The following is an 18,163-nucleotide window of genomic DNA, read 5'->3' on the forward strand; positions in this document are numbered from 1 at the left end:
CAAGTGGCATCTTAACTGCTGTGCCAAACACTCACCGTTAGAAGAGGAAATCACTCGTTAAAAGGCTCCAGGATATCTCTTGGAGGTGGGAGGTAGCTCTTAAGTTTTAGAAAAATATCTAAATTGGTTATTGGGTGTCAACATGTGTTTTCCAGGTTTCTGGTGAAGGAGTTACATTTAATCCTGATTAGGATTTTTTTTAAAGATATATTTATTTATTTGAAAGGCAGAGTTACAGAGAGGCAGAGGTAGAGAGAAGTCTTCCATCCGCTGGTTTATTCCCCAAATGTCTGCAATGTCTGGAGCTGGGCCAATCCAAAGCCAGGAACTTCTTCTGTGCAGGGGCCCAAACACTTGGGCCATCTTCTGCTGCTTTCCCAGGCCTTAGCAAAGAGCTGGATGGGAAGAGGAGCAGCAGGGACACGAACTGGTGTCCATATGGGATACTGGTGCCACAGGCGGAGACTTAGCCCACTACACCACAGTGCCAGCCCCCTGATTGGGATTTAAGCTGAGTTTCTAAGGCCCATAGGGGTTTTAGACCTGAAGTCTGGGTTACTGAGCTTGAGAATGCAGTATTTAAAGCATTTGACATTCAGCTTTTAGTTCAAGAATTATTAAAAATTAAACTTTGCATTATGTGCCGTGCAGTTTTGTTTCTCAAGCTTTATCTCTACTGTGCAATTATGGGGGTAACTTACCCAGATTGTACAGATAGTTGTACAGTCAAGATCAGAGCATTTGTGAGGTGTTAAGTAGTTGTCTTGGCAGCCACATAACTTTACAGAAGCTCTGACAGCTTAGAGTGTTTTCATGAGTCTATAGTAATTTTAGGGAGTTAGTTACTGATTAGTGTCCTTTGTTTTCCTCCTCTTTCCAGTCCAGCTGGCATTCAGTCCTTTAAAGAATGTGGCTATGCAGTACTTTTGATTACTAACGACTTCTATTATCTTCTTCCCCATTGTGTACAGATGGGAGAGTCCTCAGCACAAGTGTCTACTACTATTGGATGGACAGCGGCAGATGTTCACAGCGCGTCCTGATTAATTAGTTTAAATTGAAAGGTTCTATCTGTGAGGGAGCTCAGGTAGATTGAAGGGCAGTAGGCATGAACTGAAGTCACGTTTGCGCAGCGACTGAGGCATTAACCATGTTTTCATTTATACAGCTCTTCGTATATGCAGCTCCTCTATTGTAATAGTTGGAAGTGCTAGTTATGTTGTAGTCTCAAAGTGGGGGGGTAGGGGAAATTGGCTGATATTAAAGTTTGAGAGATGCAGTTTTTTCCTGCAGTGTAAATTACACTGAGGTATGGAATGGGGCAGATTCTCTTTATAGTCTAAATTTTGACCCTATTTCATATTTATTTTGCAAATATTATATTTTATACTTTAAAAAAATACCCCTACCCCTAAAAAATGACAAACCCAGATATAATTTCTTAATGGACCAGAATTGTCAACAAAAAATTGGTTTACTTTGGGACTGTCTGACTAGCACACTATATCTTGTACTGATGAGACTGTTAACTTAAAACAGGAGGTAGAATGCTGTCTTCCAATGGAAAAGAACTATATTGCGCTGCTTTATCTTGTCAGAAGACTAGGCAGGTGATTTTGATTTGGCCTCTAAACATTTGCTTTTGAATGATTGCCTGTGAATTTGATTAAATAATGACAAGAAATACTGCCTGGTATATTTGAAAGCTTGGTTTCACACACATGTTGAGTGCATTGCAAAACTTACAATGGCTGATCAGAGGACGCAAGATGCCTCATCCTTTTACAAAAAGTATATTTTATTTAGCTCTGGAGCATTAGTTGGCTCTTCTTATTTCTCAGAATCTGTCAGCCTGGTGTTACAGCTAACCATGTTTGAACTTTGATTGTCCTTGTCCAAAAAAAAAAAATTAAAATTTTGTGTTTCATTTTGTCAGCTTTTTAAAGTTTTTAAAATTTATTCTGCTGCTGACCTTAGTTTTCTGACAAGATTCCCCTCCCTCCTTACTCCCTTTCCCGTACCCTTCCTGAAAATGTAAAATGTGACTTCAGACAGGTGTAATTCCTTCATGGGCTGTGATAATAAAATATATCATCTAATTCATTTCGGTCTGTAGTTACCGTAATTTCATGTTAGAGTAATCAGCAGGCTTGATTTGGATAGCTGTGTCTAGGGAACGTATCCACTTGACCCAGACAAACTTGGAACTGACTTTCCTTCCAGTGTGTAAGGAAAGAACTGAAAACAGTGATTATTCATGAACTAGAAGAAAGAACATCTACTTTGAAATAACACTTTAAATTTTAAAAAGTAATTATTATCACAGCCTTGCCCTGAAACCCCAGATTACGACTGTTAGAGAGCTATATCCACAAAGTGTTTGTTAGTTTGTTGGACATTTGAGACCCCAGGAAATCCCCTTTCTCGTAACGTTCTCCGCTTGGATCTGATCTCAACAGGGTGTCGTAGTCATTCTTCAGCACAGTTCTTAATTGGAGACCAAGAACCCTGGGCCTTTAGAGGTGGTCTAGCAGGAGAGTTCCAGGTATCAATATGAATTCACAACTGAATTGACATTTTCTTTGTTTTATGAGAAACCTTATGTTGCGCATCAGATGGCTGGAAGGATTGGTCTGCCGAAGGCTTTCTAGTCCCAAATTCAATTTAGTCACATAGCTGGATTTTAAATCAAATTTTCCCTCCTCTTTCACAGTAATTTCTGAAGGAGATGCTGCCAATCCCCCCCGCGCCTGCGAAGCGCAGCGGCTCTAGGTATACACTTCACATTGTTTCTTTGCAGGTCGCACAGCATTTTAATCTGCGCCCGCAATGCACAATGCGCGCATGCTTGTCTGCCAGTGGAAACTCCATGAGCAAAATCAATGACTAATTCATACAAGAGACTGGTGAAAGGACTTGGATAGTTTTCTTTTTGTTTTAGAAGTATAACTTAAGCATGAAAGAATAGCCCATTAATGAAAATGTGAAAAAATAGGAAGTTTTTTCTCTGTTGGAATTTGTTCATGGACTTTTCTGGTGCTCTACTTTTCTCCCCCCAACAGGTGCTCTGCTGCGCACAGCAAACTGAAGCGCATTGCTTTGGGGATAAAGCGTCTCCTGGACAGATAACCCTCTTCAGACCAAACCTCTCCTCCTGACATTCTGTTCTGCCATCTTTTAATAGAGAGATGGTCTATTTAAGATTGGTTTAAAGAAAAAACATAGATCTGTCATAATTGGAATAGATTTTGCTTTTGTTTTTTTTTATTGTAAATTTAAATTCCCATTAATATGCCACTAAAGCTGTGTAAGTCAGTTTGGATAATTTCTATTCAGAAGCACTCCCTTCCCCCAGCAAAGAGGTGTTTGTATTAGTAAAGCATAGTATACCCCTCTTCTTTAGGTCTGCCTGCAGTAGCCAGTTAATGTTAAGTTGGTAATCTGCAGTGCACACCCATGTAAAGAAATGAGTATTTTCCTGTTACTAAACCATTTCCTTTTTTCTTCCCACAGCGTTTGTTGCCAATTGATGGGGCAAATGATCTCTTTTTTCAACCACCCCCACTGACTCCTACCTCCAAAGTTTATACTATCAGACCATATTTTCCTAAAGATGAGGTAATTGCCTGCCTGCCAACTTGGTGTGTGGTTATGGTATACACTTAAAAATTTCCCTTGAATTCACAGGCTAAATGAATATATCTTAAAATATAGGAGAAAGTTAACTAAAACATTCAACACAGGAGTGGAAAACCTACAGAGTAGTTTGAGAAAGAACTTAAAGATTTCTGTCCCTTAAGTTAGGGTAGCATCTTGTCCTAAGTCCCTTTAAAAAAGCTGAAATACATTCAGAGTTGGAGTTACAAAACAGACATCCAAATGATGTGTTGTGCTTGACTGATTTTTCTCCAGTATATTCCGGAATTTTCAGTTGTGAAGTGCCTGTAGGCTGTTACTCAGCAACGGAAAAAAGCAAGTTTACTGAAAAACAGTAACTTGTTTAATAAAACATTTTGGAAGTATTCTTAAAGGAAGTTGAGAGATTCTCAGCTTCAAAGTTTGCTGGCTTTTGAATCCATAATTTATTATCAAAAACTGTCTCCTACAAAGCAGTTCTTATTGTTTACTAAAACCATGTTGTTTTCTGTTAGTTTTCTTAATCTGACTCAGTGATTAAATATTTATTTAACAAAGCAATGGTAATAGTTCTGAGAGGTCAGATGGTTTGTTAACTCTTTTTCAGATTGATTTATGAGTCATATTATTAGATTTTGTTGCTTATTTTTCTTGATGTGTTTTGCTTAACTAGATTATATTTTCAGGCTTCCGTGTACAAGATTTGCAGAGAAATGTATGATGATGGAGTGGGTTTGCCTTTTCAAAGTCAGCCTGACCTTATTGGAGACAAGTATGTGATAATTATTTGGATTTGGGAGTAGACATTTCATAGATTAATCAGTTTGAAGGGAGTTGATGGCTGGAATTTTTTTTTTTTTAAAGATTTGATTTATTTATTTCAAAGGCAGAGTGACAGAGAAAGAGATCTTCCATCCGTTGGCTCACTCCCTAAATGCCCACAACGGCTGGGGCTGGGCCAGGCTGCAGCTAAGAGCCTGGAACTCCATCTGAGTCTCCCGCATGGTTGGCAGCAGCCCAGGTGCAGTAACAGGGAGCTGGATTGGAAGCAGAGTCCAGAGTATCTAGGACTTGAACCAGTGCTTCAGTACAGGATTCTCAAGCAGCAGCTCAATTTGCTATGCCACCATCCCCTGGATATATATATATATATATATATATTTTTTTTTTTTTTTTTTTTTTAAGATTATTTACGGGGCCAGCACTGTGGTGTAGTGGGTAAAGCCATTGCCTGCAGTGCCAGCATCCCACTTGGGCACCGGTTCAAGTCCCAGCTGCTCTACTTCCGATACAGCTCTCTGCTCTGGCCTGGGAAAGTGATGGAAGATGGCCTAAGTCCTTGGACCCCCACACCCACGTCTGAGACCCAGGAGAGGCTCCTGGCTCCTGGCTTCATATCTGTGCAGCTTTGGCCATTGTGGTCATCTGGGGAATGAACCAGTGGATGGGAGACCTCTCTTTCTGCCTCTGCCTCTCTCTAACTTGCCTTTCAAATAAATAAATAAAATCTTAAAAAAGAACATCAGGATCACCAAAAGTAAAAAGATTTATTTATTTACTTATTTGAGAGGCAAAGTTACAGAGAGAGAGGGAGAGGTGTTTCATCTGCTGGTTCACTCCACAAATGGCCGCAATGGCCAGAGCTGGGTCCCTCTGAAGCCAGGAGCTTCTACATTTCCCACATGGGTGCAGGGGCCAAGCACTTGGGCTGTCTTCCACTGCTTTCCCAGGCCATTAGCAGGGAGCTGGATCGGAAGTAGATCAGCCGGGAGTTGAACTGGCACCTATATGGGTTGTCAGTGCTGCAGACAGAAGCACAGTGCTGGCCTCATAATTTTTTTTAATCCCACTTCAGTTTTAGTAAAATCTCAAAATTAATGTGTGCACTTCCACTTTCTTTTATTGAAATGTAGTTTTCATAAATTACTATTTAAATGTATTGGATCTTGCATCACTGAAGTCTGGAGTTTGTGTTAGGAGCTTAGATGCTTACTCTGGCCTCTTTCCTTCTGAGCAGGTTAGTAGGAGGACTGCTTTCCTTAAGCTTGGATTACTGCTTTGTCCTAGAAGATGAAGATGGCATATGTGGTTATGCTCTGGGCACTGTAGATGTGACTCCCTTCATTAAGAAGTGTAAAATATCCTGGATTCCCTTCATGCAAGAAAAGTATACCAAGCCAAATGGTGACAAAGAGCTCTCTGAAGCTGAGGTAAAACTTGGGTTTAAAGTTTACTATGGCAATGGCTTTGTTTTCTCATAAAGTACTTATTGGAAAAGTAAACAGATGCATCGTAAAACCTCTGTGCTGGGTGGTCATTTGGCCCAGTGATTAAGTTACCGCCTGGCATGCCCATGTCTCACATCTGAATGCCTGTGTTAAAGTCCCATCTCCATTCCCAACTCCAGGTTTCTGCTAATGAGCACCCTGGAAGGGGGCAGATGATGGCCCAAGTAGTTGGGCCCCTGCTACCTATGTGGGAGACCCACATTGAGTCCTGTCACAGCCCTGGCTCTTGAGGTCCATTTTAGTAGTAAGCCAGCAGATAGAAGGTATCTGTCTCACTGTCCTTCAAATAACATGAAAAAAAATAAAAAATCAGTGGTAAGTAAATTTTTCCCCCGAAGATTCATTTATTTGATGGGGCCGGCTCTGTGGCATAGTTGGTCAAGTTGCCACTTGCAGTGTCGGCATTCCATATGGGTGCTGATTCAAGTCTTCACTGTTCCACTTCTGATCCACTCTCTGCTGTGGCCTGGGAAAGCAGTAGAAGATGTCCCAAGTCCTTGGGCCTGTGTCCCCACATGGAAGACCTGGACGAAGCTCCTGGCTCCTGTCTTCAGATCGGCCCTGCTCTGGCCATTGTGGCTATTTGGGGAGTGAGCCAGCAGATGGGAGACCCCTCTCTCTTTCCGCCTCTGCCTCTGTAACACTGCCTTTCAAATGATAAATAAATAAATCTTTAAAAAGAGATTAATTTATTTTGAAAGGCATAGTTACACAGAGATCGTCCATTAATTGATTCAATCCCCAAATGGCCACAACAGCCAGAGCTGGGCCAGGCTGAAACTCCCAGGAGCCAGGAGTTTCGTCCAGGTCTCCTAGGTGGGTGACAGAAGCCCAAGAACTTGGGCCATCTTCACTGCTTTCCCACACCCATTAGCAGGGAGCTGGATCAGAAGGGGAACAGCCAGGACACATACTGGTGTCCATATGAGATGCTGGCATTGCACGTGGTATCTCAACCCATAGCACAACACTGGCCGCATTAAATTAATTTCTTTACAAAAAATAATTCCCGGGACTTTTTTCATTTTAAACAAGAAGTTTATTTTATTTTTTAAATATTTATTTATTTATTTGCAAGTCAGAGTTACATAGAGGAGAGAGAGAAAGAGGTCTTCCATCCGCTGGTTCACTCCCCAATTGGCTGCAACGGCCAGAACTATGCCGATCCAAAGCCAGGAGCTAGGAGCTTCTTCCGGGTCTCCCACGTGGGTGCAGGGGCCCAAGGATGTGGGCCATCTTCTACTGCTTTCCTAGGCCATAGCAGAGAGCTGGATTGGAAGAGGAGCAGCCGGGTCCCATCCCACATGGGATGCCAGCACTTCAGACCAGGGTGTCAACCTGCTGCGCCACAGCACCAGCCCCTAAAGAAGAAGTTTAAACAAGATACTTTCCTTAAAAAGTTGATTTGTTTTTTCTTTTTCTTTCTTTTTTTTTTTTTTTTTAGGGTAATTTATCCCTACTTAGAGATTGCCCTACATGTAAAAGCTATGTGTAGAAGTTATAAAATTGTTCTTGGTTTCATAATGATAAATAAAACAGTAAAATTCTCCAACTGATGAAGATTTGATTGAATTAATTAGGGGTGGATTTCTGGGAGTATTATGGTATTTTGTTGAAACTGAGAGCAGAGTAACTCAGTGAAATATAAAGAGCCCGGTAAGCATGCCATTAATACACAATTGCATCTCCATTTGGTGTCAATCAAAATACATAATTGGCCATTCAGTTTTTTTAAAAAAAGGCAATATCCTTTTTACATAGACAAGTTAATTTATGTACAGTAAAAGAATGGTGGAAGAGAACATGAAATAGAGAAAACTATACTATGAAAATCAGGATGTAGTAGAACCAAATTGTGACCTTTTTAAAAAGATTTATTTATTTATTTGAAAGGCAAAGTTAGAGGGAGAGACAGAGAGAAAGGTCTTCCATCTGCTGATTCACTTTCCAAATGGCCACAATGGCTGGAGCAGGGCCAATCCAGAGCCAGGAGCTTCTTCTGGGTCTCCCGTACAGGTGAGGGGGCCCAAGCAATTGGGCCATTCTCTGCTGCTTTCCCAGGTGCATTAGCAGGGGAGCTGGATTGGAAGTGGAGCAGCCAGAACTTGAACTGATGTCCATATGGGATGCCGGCATTGCAGGCAGATGCTTAACCTATTAAACCACAGTGCTGGCCCCTCAATTATATCTTTGACTTAGCATTTCCATCTGTGCGTGTGTGTCTGTTCATTGATGGTCCATCGAAAAGGATCCTTATCTGCCTCATTAAAAAACCTTGTTTGAAGTAGGCTTTCATTAGTTTACTAAGTTGTATATGCCTTTTAATCTTAAACTATACCACAGAATCATATTGCTCTTCTGCATTCAAATTATTCTATCTTTTAAAATTCATTGTTTATTTTTAATTACTTGCAAGGCAGACAGAGACAGAGATCTCCAACTGGTGATTCACTCCCCACATGCTTGCAACTTCCAATCCAGCTCCCCTGCTCGGCCAGGGTTGAGCCGAGCCAAAGCCAGCTGGAGCTCAGTCCAGATCTGCCACACAAGTGCAGAAACCCAAATACTTGAGCCATCACCTGCTGCCTCCCATTAAAAGGAAACTGGATTTTGGAGTGGGGCCAGGACTTGAACTCAAGTACTCTGATATGAGATGTGGATGTCCCAACCAGTCTGTTAACCACTGCCAAACACCTGTTTTTACTCTTGACACCTTCCTTGGGCTTTTTGTTGGCCATGGTGAATGCCCGAGTGTCCTCTGCTGGCTCTACACAGAGGGAGCAGGTCTGCACTAAAAAAGCACACAGCAGTTTTTTTAGGACTTTTTTTTTTAATTGAAAGGCAGAGGGTGTGGGGGAGAAATGGAGACAGAGATCACTGATCAGTTGGCTTACTACACAAATTCCCCAAGTGCCCGCCACAGCCAGGGCAGGGCCAGGCTGAAACCAGGAGCCAGGAACCGAATCTGGTTCTCCTATGTGGGTGGCAGGTCCCCAATTTCTTGAGTCATTGCTACCTCCCATGGGAACACATTAGCAGGAAGCTAGAATCAAGAGTAGAGCTGATTACGGCCTAGTGAGAAGAGCTACCACCTGCAATGCCAGCATACCAGATGGGCACCGGTTCAAGTCCCAGCTGTTCCATTTATCCAGCTCTCTGCTAATGGCCTGGGAAAGCAACTGAAGATGGCCAAAGTGTTTGGGCCCCTCCCACCCACATGGGAGACCCAGATGAAACTCCTGGCTTCAGCCTGGCCCAGCCCTGGCCGTTAGGACCATTTGAGGGGTGAACAAGCAGATGGAAGACCCCACCACCCCTTGCCAAATTCTGCCTTTTAAATAAATAAATAAATAAGTCTTTTTTAAAAACCTGTTGAAAGGCAAGGAGCATCTGTGTTTCCTCAAATAAAAACAATATATATATAGTCTTTCCCCCTCCTTTTAAAACACCAAACTTAAGGAGTTACAGTTTTTTGTTGGATACTCAGGGCAAGTTTAGGTAATTGAAATGTTTCATTCGGTGGTTCATTAGGAGACCGTCTTACCTTCTCAGTAATGTATTTTACATCATAATTTGGAATAGTAGTGAGCTTCTCTGAGAGTTTGCTGATAGGAGTATTTCTGTTCTGTCCCAAGTTAACTAAATTGCAAACTATTCACCAGGTTTTCCATTAATAGCCTCTTTCTGTTCTAGTATCCAATCTAGGATACCACATTGCATTTAGACAAACTTTTTTTTTTATTAATTTTTTCCAAAGATTTGTTTGAAAGGCAGAGTAATGGGGCCACATTACTGTGGCATAATATGGCTTAATGGGTTAAGCTGCTGCCTGCAATGCCAGCATCCCATATGAGTGCCAGTAAAGTCCCAGATGCTTCACTTCTGATCCAGTTCTTTGTTAATGCTCCTGGGAAAGCAGCACAAGATGGCCCAAGTACTCGGGCCCCTGCATCCACGTAGGAGACCTGGATGAAGTTCTTGGCTCCTGGCTTTGGTCTGACCCAGCCCTGGCTGTTGCAGCCATTTGGGGAGTGAACCAGTGGATAGAAGCGCATGCTCTGTCACTCTGCCTTCCAAATAAATAAAAATGAATCTTAAAAAAACAAGCAGAGTGACAGGAAAAGAGAGATCATCCATCTGCTGGTTCATTTCCAAATGGTGGTAACAGCCAGGATTGAGGCCAGTTGAAGCCAGGAGCCTGGAACTCCATCTGGGTCTCCTGCCTGGGTGACAGTGGCCATATCTGCTGCTTTCCCAGTACATTAGCAGGGAGCTGGACCAGAAATGAAGCAGATGGGACTTCAACCAGCACTCTAGTATGGATGCTAGAGTCACAGGTGGTAGTTTAACCCATGTGGAATGCCTGGAAGAAGCTGCTGGCTCCTGGCTCTGGCCTGGCCCAGCCCTGGTCGTTGCAGCCATTTGGGAAGTGAGCCAGTGAATGGAAGGTCTCTCTGTAACTCTGCCTTTCAGATAAATCTTTAAAAAAAGAAAAATTCAGCTGGAATCACACAAGCCTATTAGTTTTGTAATGACTGTAATGATGATGTAATGACTAGAAGAGTTATTTACATACTGCTTTCATTACTGCTTGCTGACTTCTGTAATTAATAGGTGTATAATAGGTAACCAATGAAAGTCAAGAGATTCATTCTTTCTTTTACAGAAAATAATGTTGAGTTTCCATGAAGAACAGGAAGTATTGCCAGAAACTTTCCTTGCCAACTTCCCTTCTCTGATAAAAATGGATATTCACAAAAAAGTAACTGACCCAAGTGTAGCCAAAAGCATGATGGCCTGCCTTCTGTCTTCACTGAAGGCTAACGGTGAGTACATATTCATGGAGTAGTCATAGGCAAGACAGAGGCAGGAGTATGTTGTAGGATAAAAATGGAAAGAAATGAATTGTTAGTTTACACATTCCCTCCCCCACTTTTTAAGCTTTGGTTTCTACTTCATTAATAGTGCAAGAATTCAAGTGTGTTAACCATTGAAAAATGTTCTTTTACACTATGAATGCTTATTGTGAGCCCTAATTAAATGAGAAATAAGCACATGAGGTTATATTTCTTTTGCCTAGGGGCCCAAAAATAATGTTTGAAAATTTTAAATGAACCTAAAGGGAGAAACTTAAGTGTTTTTTATCTAAATGCAACCTTAATTTAAAAATATTTTGCTTTACATTGGTAATATAAAAACTTGTTCTGTAAAAGGCTAGGTATAAAATGTTTTAGTTTTTTTTTTTTTTTTGTTTTGTTTTTTTTGACAGGCAGAGTGGACAGTGAGAGAGAGAGACAGAGAGAAAGGTCTTCCTTTTGCCGTTGGTTCACCCTCCAATGGCCGCCGCGGTAGCGCGCTGCGGCCGGCGCACCGCGCTGTTCCGATGGCAGGAGCCAGGTGCTTCTCCTGGTCTCCCATGGGGTGCAGGACCCAAGGACTTGGGCCATCCTCCACTGCACTCCCTAGCCACAGCAGAGAGCTGGCCTAGAAGAGGGGCAACCGGGACAGGATCGGTGCCCCGACCGGGACTAGAACCCGGTGTGCCGGCGCCCAAGGCGGAGGATTAGCAAAGTGTTTTAGTTTTTAAGAGATGCATATGGTCTCCATTTGCATACTTTTTTTTAAGATTGATTGATTCATTTGAAAGAGTTACAAAGAGGCAAAGAGAGAAAAAGATCTTCCATCTTCTGGTTCACTCCCCAAATGGCCACAGCAGCTGGAGCTGGGCCAATATGAAGCCAGGAGCTTCTTCTTGATTTCCCACAGGGTGCAGAGGCCCAGGCACTTGGGCCATCTTCTACTACTTTCCCAGGCCATTAGCAGGGAGCTGGATTGGAAGTGGAACAGCTGGTACTTGAGCCAGCACCCATATGGGATGCTGGGACTGCAGTTGGTGGTTTTACCCACTATGCCACAGTGCTGGTCTCCACATAGTCTTCTTTTAAATGGTTCTTTAAAAATGTAAAAGACTGGCCAGCACTGTTGTAGAGCAGGTAAAGCCGCCGCCTGCAATGCCAGCATCCCATATGGGCGCTGGTTCTAGTCCCGGCTGTTCCACTTCCAATCCAGCTCTCTGCTATGGCCTGGGAAAGCAGTGGAAGATAGCCCAGGTCCTTAGGCCCCTGCACCCACGTGGGAGACCCAGAAGATGCTCCTGGCTCCTGGCTTCGGATTGGTGCAGCTCTGGCTGTTGCAGCCAATTGGGGAGTGAACCAGCGGATGGAAGACCTCTCTCTGCCTCAGCTTCTCTGTAACTCTGTCTTTCAACTAAATAAAATAAATCTTAAAAACAAAACAAAACAGAAAAAAACAAACCCTAGGCCGTTGCCGTGGCTCACTTGGTTAATCCTCTGTCTGCGACGCCAGCATCCCATATGGGCACCGGTTGCTCCTCTTCCAGTCCAGCTCTCTGCTGTGGCCCGGGAAGGCAGTGGAGGATGGCCCAAGTGCTTGGGCCCCTGCACCCGCATGGGAGACCAGGAAGAAGCTCCTGGCTCCTGGCTTTGGATCGGCGCAGCACCGGTCGTAGCGGCCATTTGGGGGGTGAGCCAATGGAAGGAAGACCTCTCTATCTATAAATCTTACCTGTCAAATAAGAAAAAAAAATGTAAAAGACCTTGGGCATTGTGAAAATGGGTAGTTCGTTAAGCTCTCATAGGAGGATTGTTGATACATGAGAATGCACCTAGTTTACTGTTGCCTCTTTGAGTTGGTTGTATCCCCTTTGTGGGCTAATTTAAATAACTGAGGAAAAGATAAGTCAGAGTTCTTGAAACTGAATCATGCAGACATGTGGGGTATGTCTTAGAATACATAACTTCCTGGTTATTTGGTTGTTGAATAGAGGTAGTTTTGCCTTGATTTCTTTTTTAGTGAAATTCTATGACCTTTTTAATAATGAACTTTTAAAATTGGAAGTATAGAAATTTAGGAGCTTATATAAATTGTGGAATGAAATTTAGGAGCTGAGAGCTGAGAGCTTTTATTATCTATATTAAATATATTAAAGATTAACCTAACTCATATCCATAATTTTATGTTTTGGATATTTGTTTTATTTCTAGGCTCCCGGGGGGCTTTCTGTGAAGTGAGACCAGATGATAAAAGAATTCTGGAATTTTACAGCAAGTTAGGCTGTTTTGAAATTGCAAAAATGGAAGGATTTCCAAAGGATGTTGTTATACTTGGTCGGAGCCTGTGACATGTGTTGGCACTGTGAACTGTCCAAAAGTCTCTTAACTCCACCTTGTGGGTGGTGGTTGGGGTCTTCATACAGTTCAGCTTCTAGAGCGGCAACAAATCAGCCAACTGAATTGGAAACAAAGAAGACTGTAAAACTCACCCGGCGCACTTGCAGACTACTCACTGGGAGAAGATAGTACTGCTGCAGATTCTGTATGGACAGAGACATGGGCCTCTTTTCGGGGTTGGGTCTTGTGTGTTGTGTTAGGTGCCGCCAAGACCTCTTACATGGGCATATGCAGGGAAAGGGGCTCCTCAATAAATGTAGTCAGCACTATTTTCTGCATCCAGTGTGGTTGCATTTCTCCCCTAAGAGTAATTACTATCACCTCTGTCATCCTCAGTGTTGAGTGAAGTCTCTCTCATTCTTTGGGGACATAGCAGAGATGAGAGAGAGTTAGTGGGTTTCAGAGGCTTCAGCGTGGAGATTCCCAGTTGGGATGGTTGTGGCATTAGTTTAGGGTGAATAAATGATTTCAATTTTTCTGCTTTTTGTAAAGCCCTGGCCAGTTGTCTCCTGTAGTGACCATTGGTTCCAGCTTGTGCTTTGTAGGGACAAATGTGCAGTTGGTTTGTGGCAAAAGCCTAAAATTGACAGACTTGTAAACTTCATTGTATATAAACTACTAGCTGTAACTGACTATCCTTTGTGTTCACTGTTTTTGTAAAATTTTTCCTTTGAAAATGAAAGGGTGTGGGTTCAGGATGGCACTTTGAAGAATGTAAATCAGTGGAAGGTGGATTTCTTTTCTTTTGTCTTTGGGGTTTTTTTCTTTAGAAGTTTTATTTTTAAAGTGCCTCCCACCTTGGGCTAGGCCATGACCATTTTGGGTATGAGAGCCTAACTTAGGACTCAGTCTGTTGCAGAGTGCAGTCACTTCTGGAAATTCACCTCAGTGGCAGGTCAGCATGTGAAGTGTTAGTTTGGACATCTGTCCAGTAGGGCTCAGGGACTGATGGATCCCATTTGCCCTTGGATCAGTTGTCCTTTAATCTCAAGACCAGTTACTACTGGTCTTTAATTCTTGCATGTTTATAACTAATTTTTAAAGAATGAGCACACTTTAACCAATGATTTATGGTTACCCTCTTTTTCCTTTAATCACAGATTCTGAAAGCTTCATGTGTTTTAATTTAGATTTGGTGTTCTTAGTGATTCTGAGCGGGAGGCTGGAAGGTAATCTCTCTAGGATTCATTTTTTAATCATGGCTGGTTGACTTCTCCATAGATTTCATAACTGTTTTGTTATCTTCCTTACAGTTTTGAATCAGGTGTTTAACTCTGAGCTGAGTGAAGGAAACTTGAATAATTTTTCTTCATAGAATTACACCAGTGTGGTTTTTGAGAGAATTGTAAAGCATTGTACGCAGTGGCGCCTAGTGACTTCCAACCAAGAATGTATACTGAATGGGTGAGAAGAAAGGGGTGCTTCATGTTTAGGGGAGAAACCTTAACCGGGAGAAGGATAATGGTGTACTGAAAAGCTGGAGCCAGGTTTGCATTTTTGAGGGCTGAGGTAAAGGGAAAATCCCAAGATAACTGTTTATGACTTAGGCCGAGGTTTCCTGAGTGTATCTCAAACACTGTGGACAGTTCTAGCATCTTATCTGGAGGACTTCAGGGTCAGCCTCATCAGCAATCAGGGTTTTCAGCAAGTTGCTTTTGGTTTTATCTTGGTTTTTAAAAATCATTTTGGCTTATCTCTGGTCACAGTTGTTAACCATATGAAACATGTCTGGGTCTATACCGTCATCACTCTAGGATCATAAAGAGCTTATACTACCTTCTGTGGTTATGAGTATTTATTAAAGTTGGAATGACATTTCATTGATTGTTTAGATCACAGCTCAGTTCCTATAGAATACGAACTGTAAAACTATCTGAAGACCATGCAAGAGGCAAAATAAAACTTGAAGTGAATGCGTGTATTGTGCTGTGTGAATCTGCTGCTCCGCTGCCCCTCAGCCCACGGCTGCCCCAAGGTAGAGGCTGCGCTTGAAGGCACCCCTCCCCTGCAGGCTCCTTCCAGATTTTCCACAAAGCAGACTACATTTTAGCCATGCCCAGTTTATGAAATAGTGCAGCCAGGTTGAGATTGTGCCATCTAACAGGATAGGCAACACACAGTTTACCTTATTTAATCAAAAGGTGAAAGATGGAGGGAGTGGCCCAGGTTTTGTGAGAAAAAACTTGAAGGCTGAAGGGTGTTCCTGAGCTGACTTGGAATTGCTGGAATGCCAGGATCAGCTGCCTGTCACAGCTCTGCAAGCCGCAGGGCCGGTAGAGAGGGTATCTGCCAGAGAGCTGAGGATGGGAGTTGGCCAGGGGTTCCTCCAGCACAAACCTGAGCTCTTCCCTAGAGGAGCCCTCTTCTCAACCCCGCCTTTGCGGAGGGAGGGCGTAGGGGAGGTTTTCACACTGCACCTTTAACGAAAGCTTAGTCCGGGTTGGAGCACAGGCGACACTGTACGGGGTGCCAGGAGGTGCAGGCGACGGAGGAAAGGAACACAACCCCCCCTATGAGCAGTTACCTCTGCGGTCTTGACGCAGGTTTGAGCGGGAGCGGTGCACTCCTGGGCGAGACGGGCCGGAGCTGCCAGTTTGGTTAGGTCGCCTCCTCTCCCACACTGAGCGGCTCCTTTAATAGGCGGGGCCGGAACTGGGCCAAGGTCCCTCGCTTTGTACGTGTCGGGGGCGGGATTTGGACACTGCCCTTGCAGCATGGCCGCCGGCGCTGCAGCCGCCTTAGCGGTCTTGAGCCAGGAGAGCCGTGTCCGAGCCGGGGGCGTCGGAGGTCTCCGGGTCCCGGCCCCAGTCACTATGGACAGTTTTTTCTTCGGTATTGGGGAGAGGAGAGGCTGAGGGTGGTGCTGGGGCGCCCGAGTGGAGGGAAGGAACAGGAATGCGGATGGGTGCGCGACGTGGGTGGGGCGGAGGGCTGCTTCGCTGTTCGTCGTCGCGGACAGGGAGCCCGGCTCCGGCCTCTGGAGTGGCAGGCAGCGGAGGGACCCCTGCTCCGGATGGGCGGGGCGCCCCAGGGTTCTGGCGGCCTGTCAGTCCGTGGCTGCACGTGACCGGGGCTTGGTGAGACGCCCCTTCGCCCCCAGACACGCAGTCACGCAGTCACGCATGCTCACACTCTCTCCCAGGCTGTGAGCTCTCCGGGCACACGCGCTCCTTCACCTTCACGGTAGAGGAAGAGGATGATGCAGAGCACGTGCTGGCATTGACCATGGTGAGGGGCAGGAGGGGGTGGCGAGGAGTACACCTGGGCAGGCAGCGCTTTGGGCCTCTTCTCCCCCCCGACCCCCGACATGGGCAGCTCCCCTGGCCAGGGGATCAGGGGCCTCCGAGACTGGGCAGATTCTAGGGTAGATGGCTCCACATGTGGTGGTCACCCTGCCTCGAGGAGACCCTGAGGCCCTGTGTACCCTTCCCAGCTCTGCCTCACCGAGGGGGCCAAGGACGAGTGTAATGTGGTGGAGGTTGTGGCCCAGAACCACGACCACCAGGAGATTGCTGTCCCTGTGGCCAACCTCAGGTTGTCCTGTCAACCCATGGTGAGTGCCCCAAGCGTACCGCGTGCGTACGTGCGTGCGAGTGTGTGTGTGTGTGTAGACTTCAGTACTGGTCACACAAGGCCTGGTGGACCAGACCTTTCCTCCTTGTCTTCCTCCCAGCTCAGCTTGGATGACTTCCAGCTCCAGCCACCTGTAACCTTCCGCCTGAAGTCAGGCTCGGGCCCTGTGCGGATCACTGGGCGACACCAGATTGGTGAGGGGGGCTCTCCTTCGCCTCTGGTGGTCTCCCCACGTGGCCTTCCTCCCCGTCACACTTCTGTCCCGTCCTGGTGTAGCCCCATGTAGCCTGGGTGCCCCGCAGGCCGTGTCTCCTCCAATACGCGCCCTCCATTTGCTGCCTCTCCTCCAGGGAACCTGTCCCAGCTCTTCAGTGGCGGCCTCTCTTGGCATTTGTCACCCAGTTGGAGAACCTGGGCTCTCCCCAGCTAGACCTGGGAGCTCTGGGAGGTCAGGGGCCCTGGAAACCTAGCGCCACAGAGCATGGTGTGGTGAGACCCGGGTCTGGCTTTAACCCACCCCACACTGTCTGCTTCCCAGTCACCATAAGCAATGATATCTCTGAGGAAGAGGAGAGCGATGAAGAGGAGAGTGAAGAGGATGAAGCTGAGTTGTGCCCCATCCTGCCTGCCAAAAAGCAGAGGGGCAGGCCCTAGCGCTTGCCGGTGAGTAAGGGGGAGGAGTGCTGGCCGGGTCTTGGGCGCGTGCAGCAGATGAGGGCCTGGGTGCTGAACCCTTGTTTGCTTTCTCAGGTCAGCCAGCTGCCCGCGGTATGCACCATGCCCCATGTTCCTGGACAAGTTTCAAGAATTTCAGAAGTTTCTTCGCCATTGAAGAGCAGACTTTGGGGCTCGGCTTGGGGGGAAGGATCTGGCCAGAGCTAGGAGGGAAAGGGCCGGTTCTCCCCAGGACCCCGATGTTCCGGAACTGCCCCCAGCCTGGCACTGCCCTTTTCTGTAGGGGTGGGAGGAGTTCTGATCTCTTGTCCTGACCTTCTCAGCTCCCCTCCCTCTGAGTATCCGAGGTCAGTGTATGAAGCTTAGAAGGATACATTTTTAACACTTTTTACATTTTTGGGTAAAGGTTGAAATAAAGTGGCCAGAGGTTTTTTGCAACCGGTTTGTGTGGCTTCTTCCCAATCCAGGTGACATTTCCCTAGGGACCACCAGGTGGCACTGTGGAAGCACCGAGGGTGTCCCTGGGTCTGGGGGAGTGGGACAGTGTGGGATCTTTCTGTCCCTAGAGCCAGCACTGGGCCTGGGACCTCCCAACACCCTGCAGGTTCCCAGCCTCTGCAGGTGGGGGAGGGCAGTCGCAGGAGGTTATCAGCGTCCAAACAAGGGGCCTGGGCCTCTGTCAGCACTCAGGTTGATGGGCAGGGGGCAGATAAGCAGCCTGAGGAATGTGCATCCCTTGCC

General features: G+C 45.3%; 2 protein-coding genes across 3 annotated transcripts in view; both read left to right on the forward strand.

Moving 5' to 3' along the window:
• The window catches only part of OGA (O-GlcNAcase), a 36,277-nt gene extending 21,190 nt beyond the window's left edge, over nucleotides 1-15,087 (forward strand). For both annotated transcript variants that reach the window (XM_062214831.1, XM_062214832.1), the window contains 6 exons: nucleotides 2,460-2,545; nucleotides 3,514-3,618; nucleotides 4,323-4,408; nucleotides 5,654-5,846; nucleotides 10,591-10,750; nucleotides 12,989-15,087. In XM_062214831.1, the coding sequence (XP_062070815.1) occupies nucleotides 2,460-2,545; nucleotides 3,514-3,618; nucleotides 4,323-4,408; nucleotides 5,654-5,846; nucleotides 10,591-10,750; nucleotides 12,989-13,125 (767 nt within the window). In that variant the 3' untranslated portion in view covers nucleotides 13,126-15,087. The remainder of the gene's footprint in view (nucleotides 1-2,459; nucleotides 2,546-3,513; nucleotides 3,619-4,322; nucleotides 4,409-5,653; nucleotides 5,847-10,590; nucleotides 10,751-12,988) is intronic.
• A 784-nt stretch (nucleotides 15,088-15,871) lies between these two features.
• Nucleotides 15,872-17,860, forward strand: NPM3 (nucleophosmin/nucleoplasmin 3). Its single transcript, XM_062214833.1, has 6 exons — nucleotides 15,872-16,006; nucleotides 16,317-16,402; nucleotides 16,608-16,727; nucleotides 16,848-16,941; nucleotides 17,286-17,410; nucleotides 17,498-17,860. Exons 1-5 carry the CDS (start codon nucleotides 15,889-15,891, stop codon nucleotides 17,399-17,401), a joined length of 534 nt encoding a protein of 177 aa, XP_062070817.1. The 5' UTR covers nucleotides 15,872-15,888; the 3' UTR covers nucleotides 17,402-17,410; nucleotides 17,498-17,860.
• The last annotated feature ends 303 nt before the right edge of the window (nucleotides 17,861-18,163 follow it).

This window comes from Lepus europaeus, chromosome 17 (genome assembly GCF_033115175.1).
Source record: "Lepus europaeus isolate LE1 chromosome 17, mLepTim1.pri, whole genome shotgun sequence".
Classification (NCBI taxonomy): Eukaryota; Metazoa; Chordata; class Mammalia; order Lagomorpha; family Leporidae; genus Lepus; species Lepus europaeus.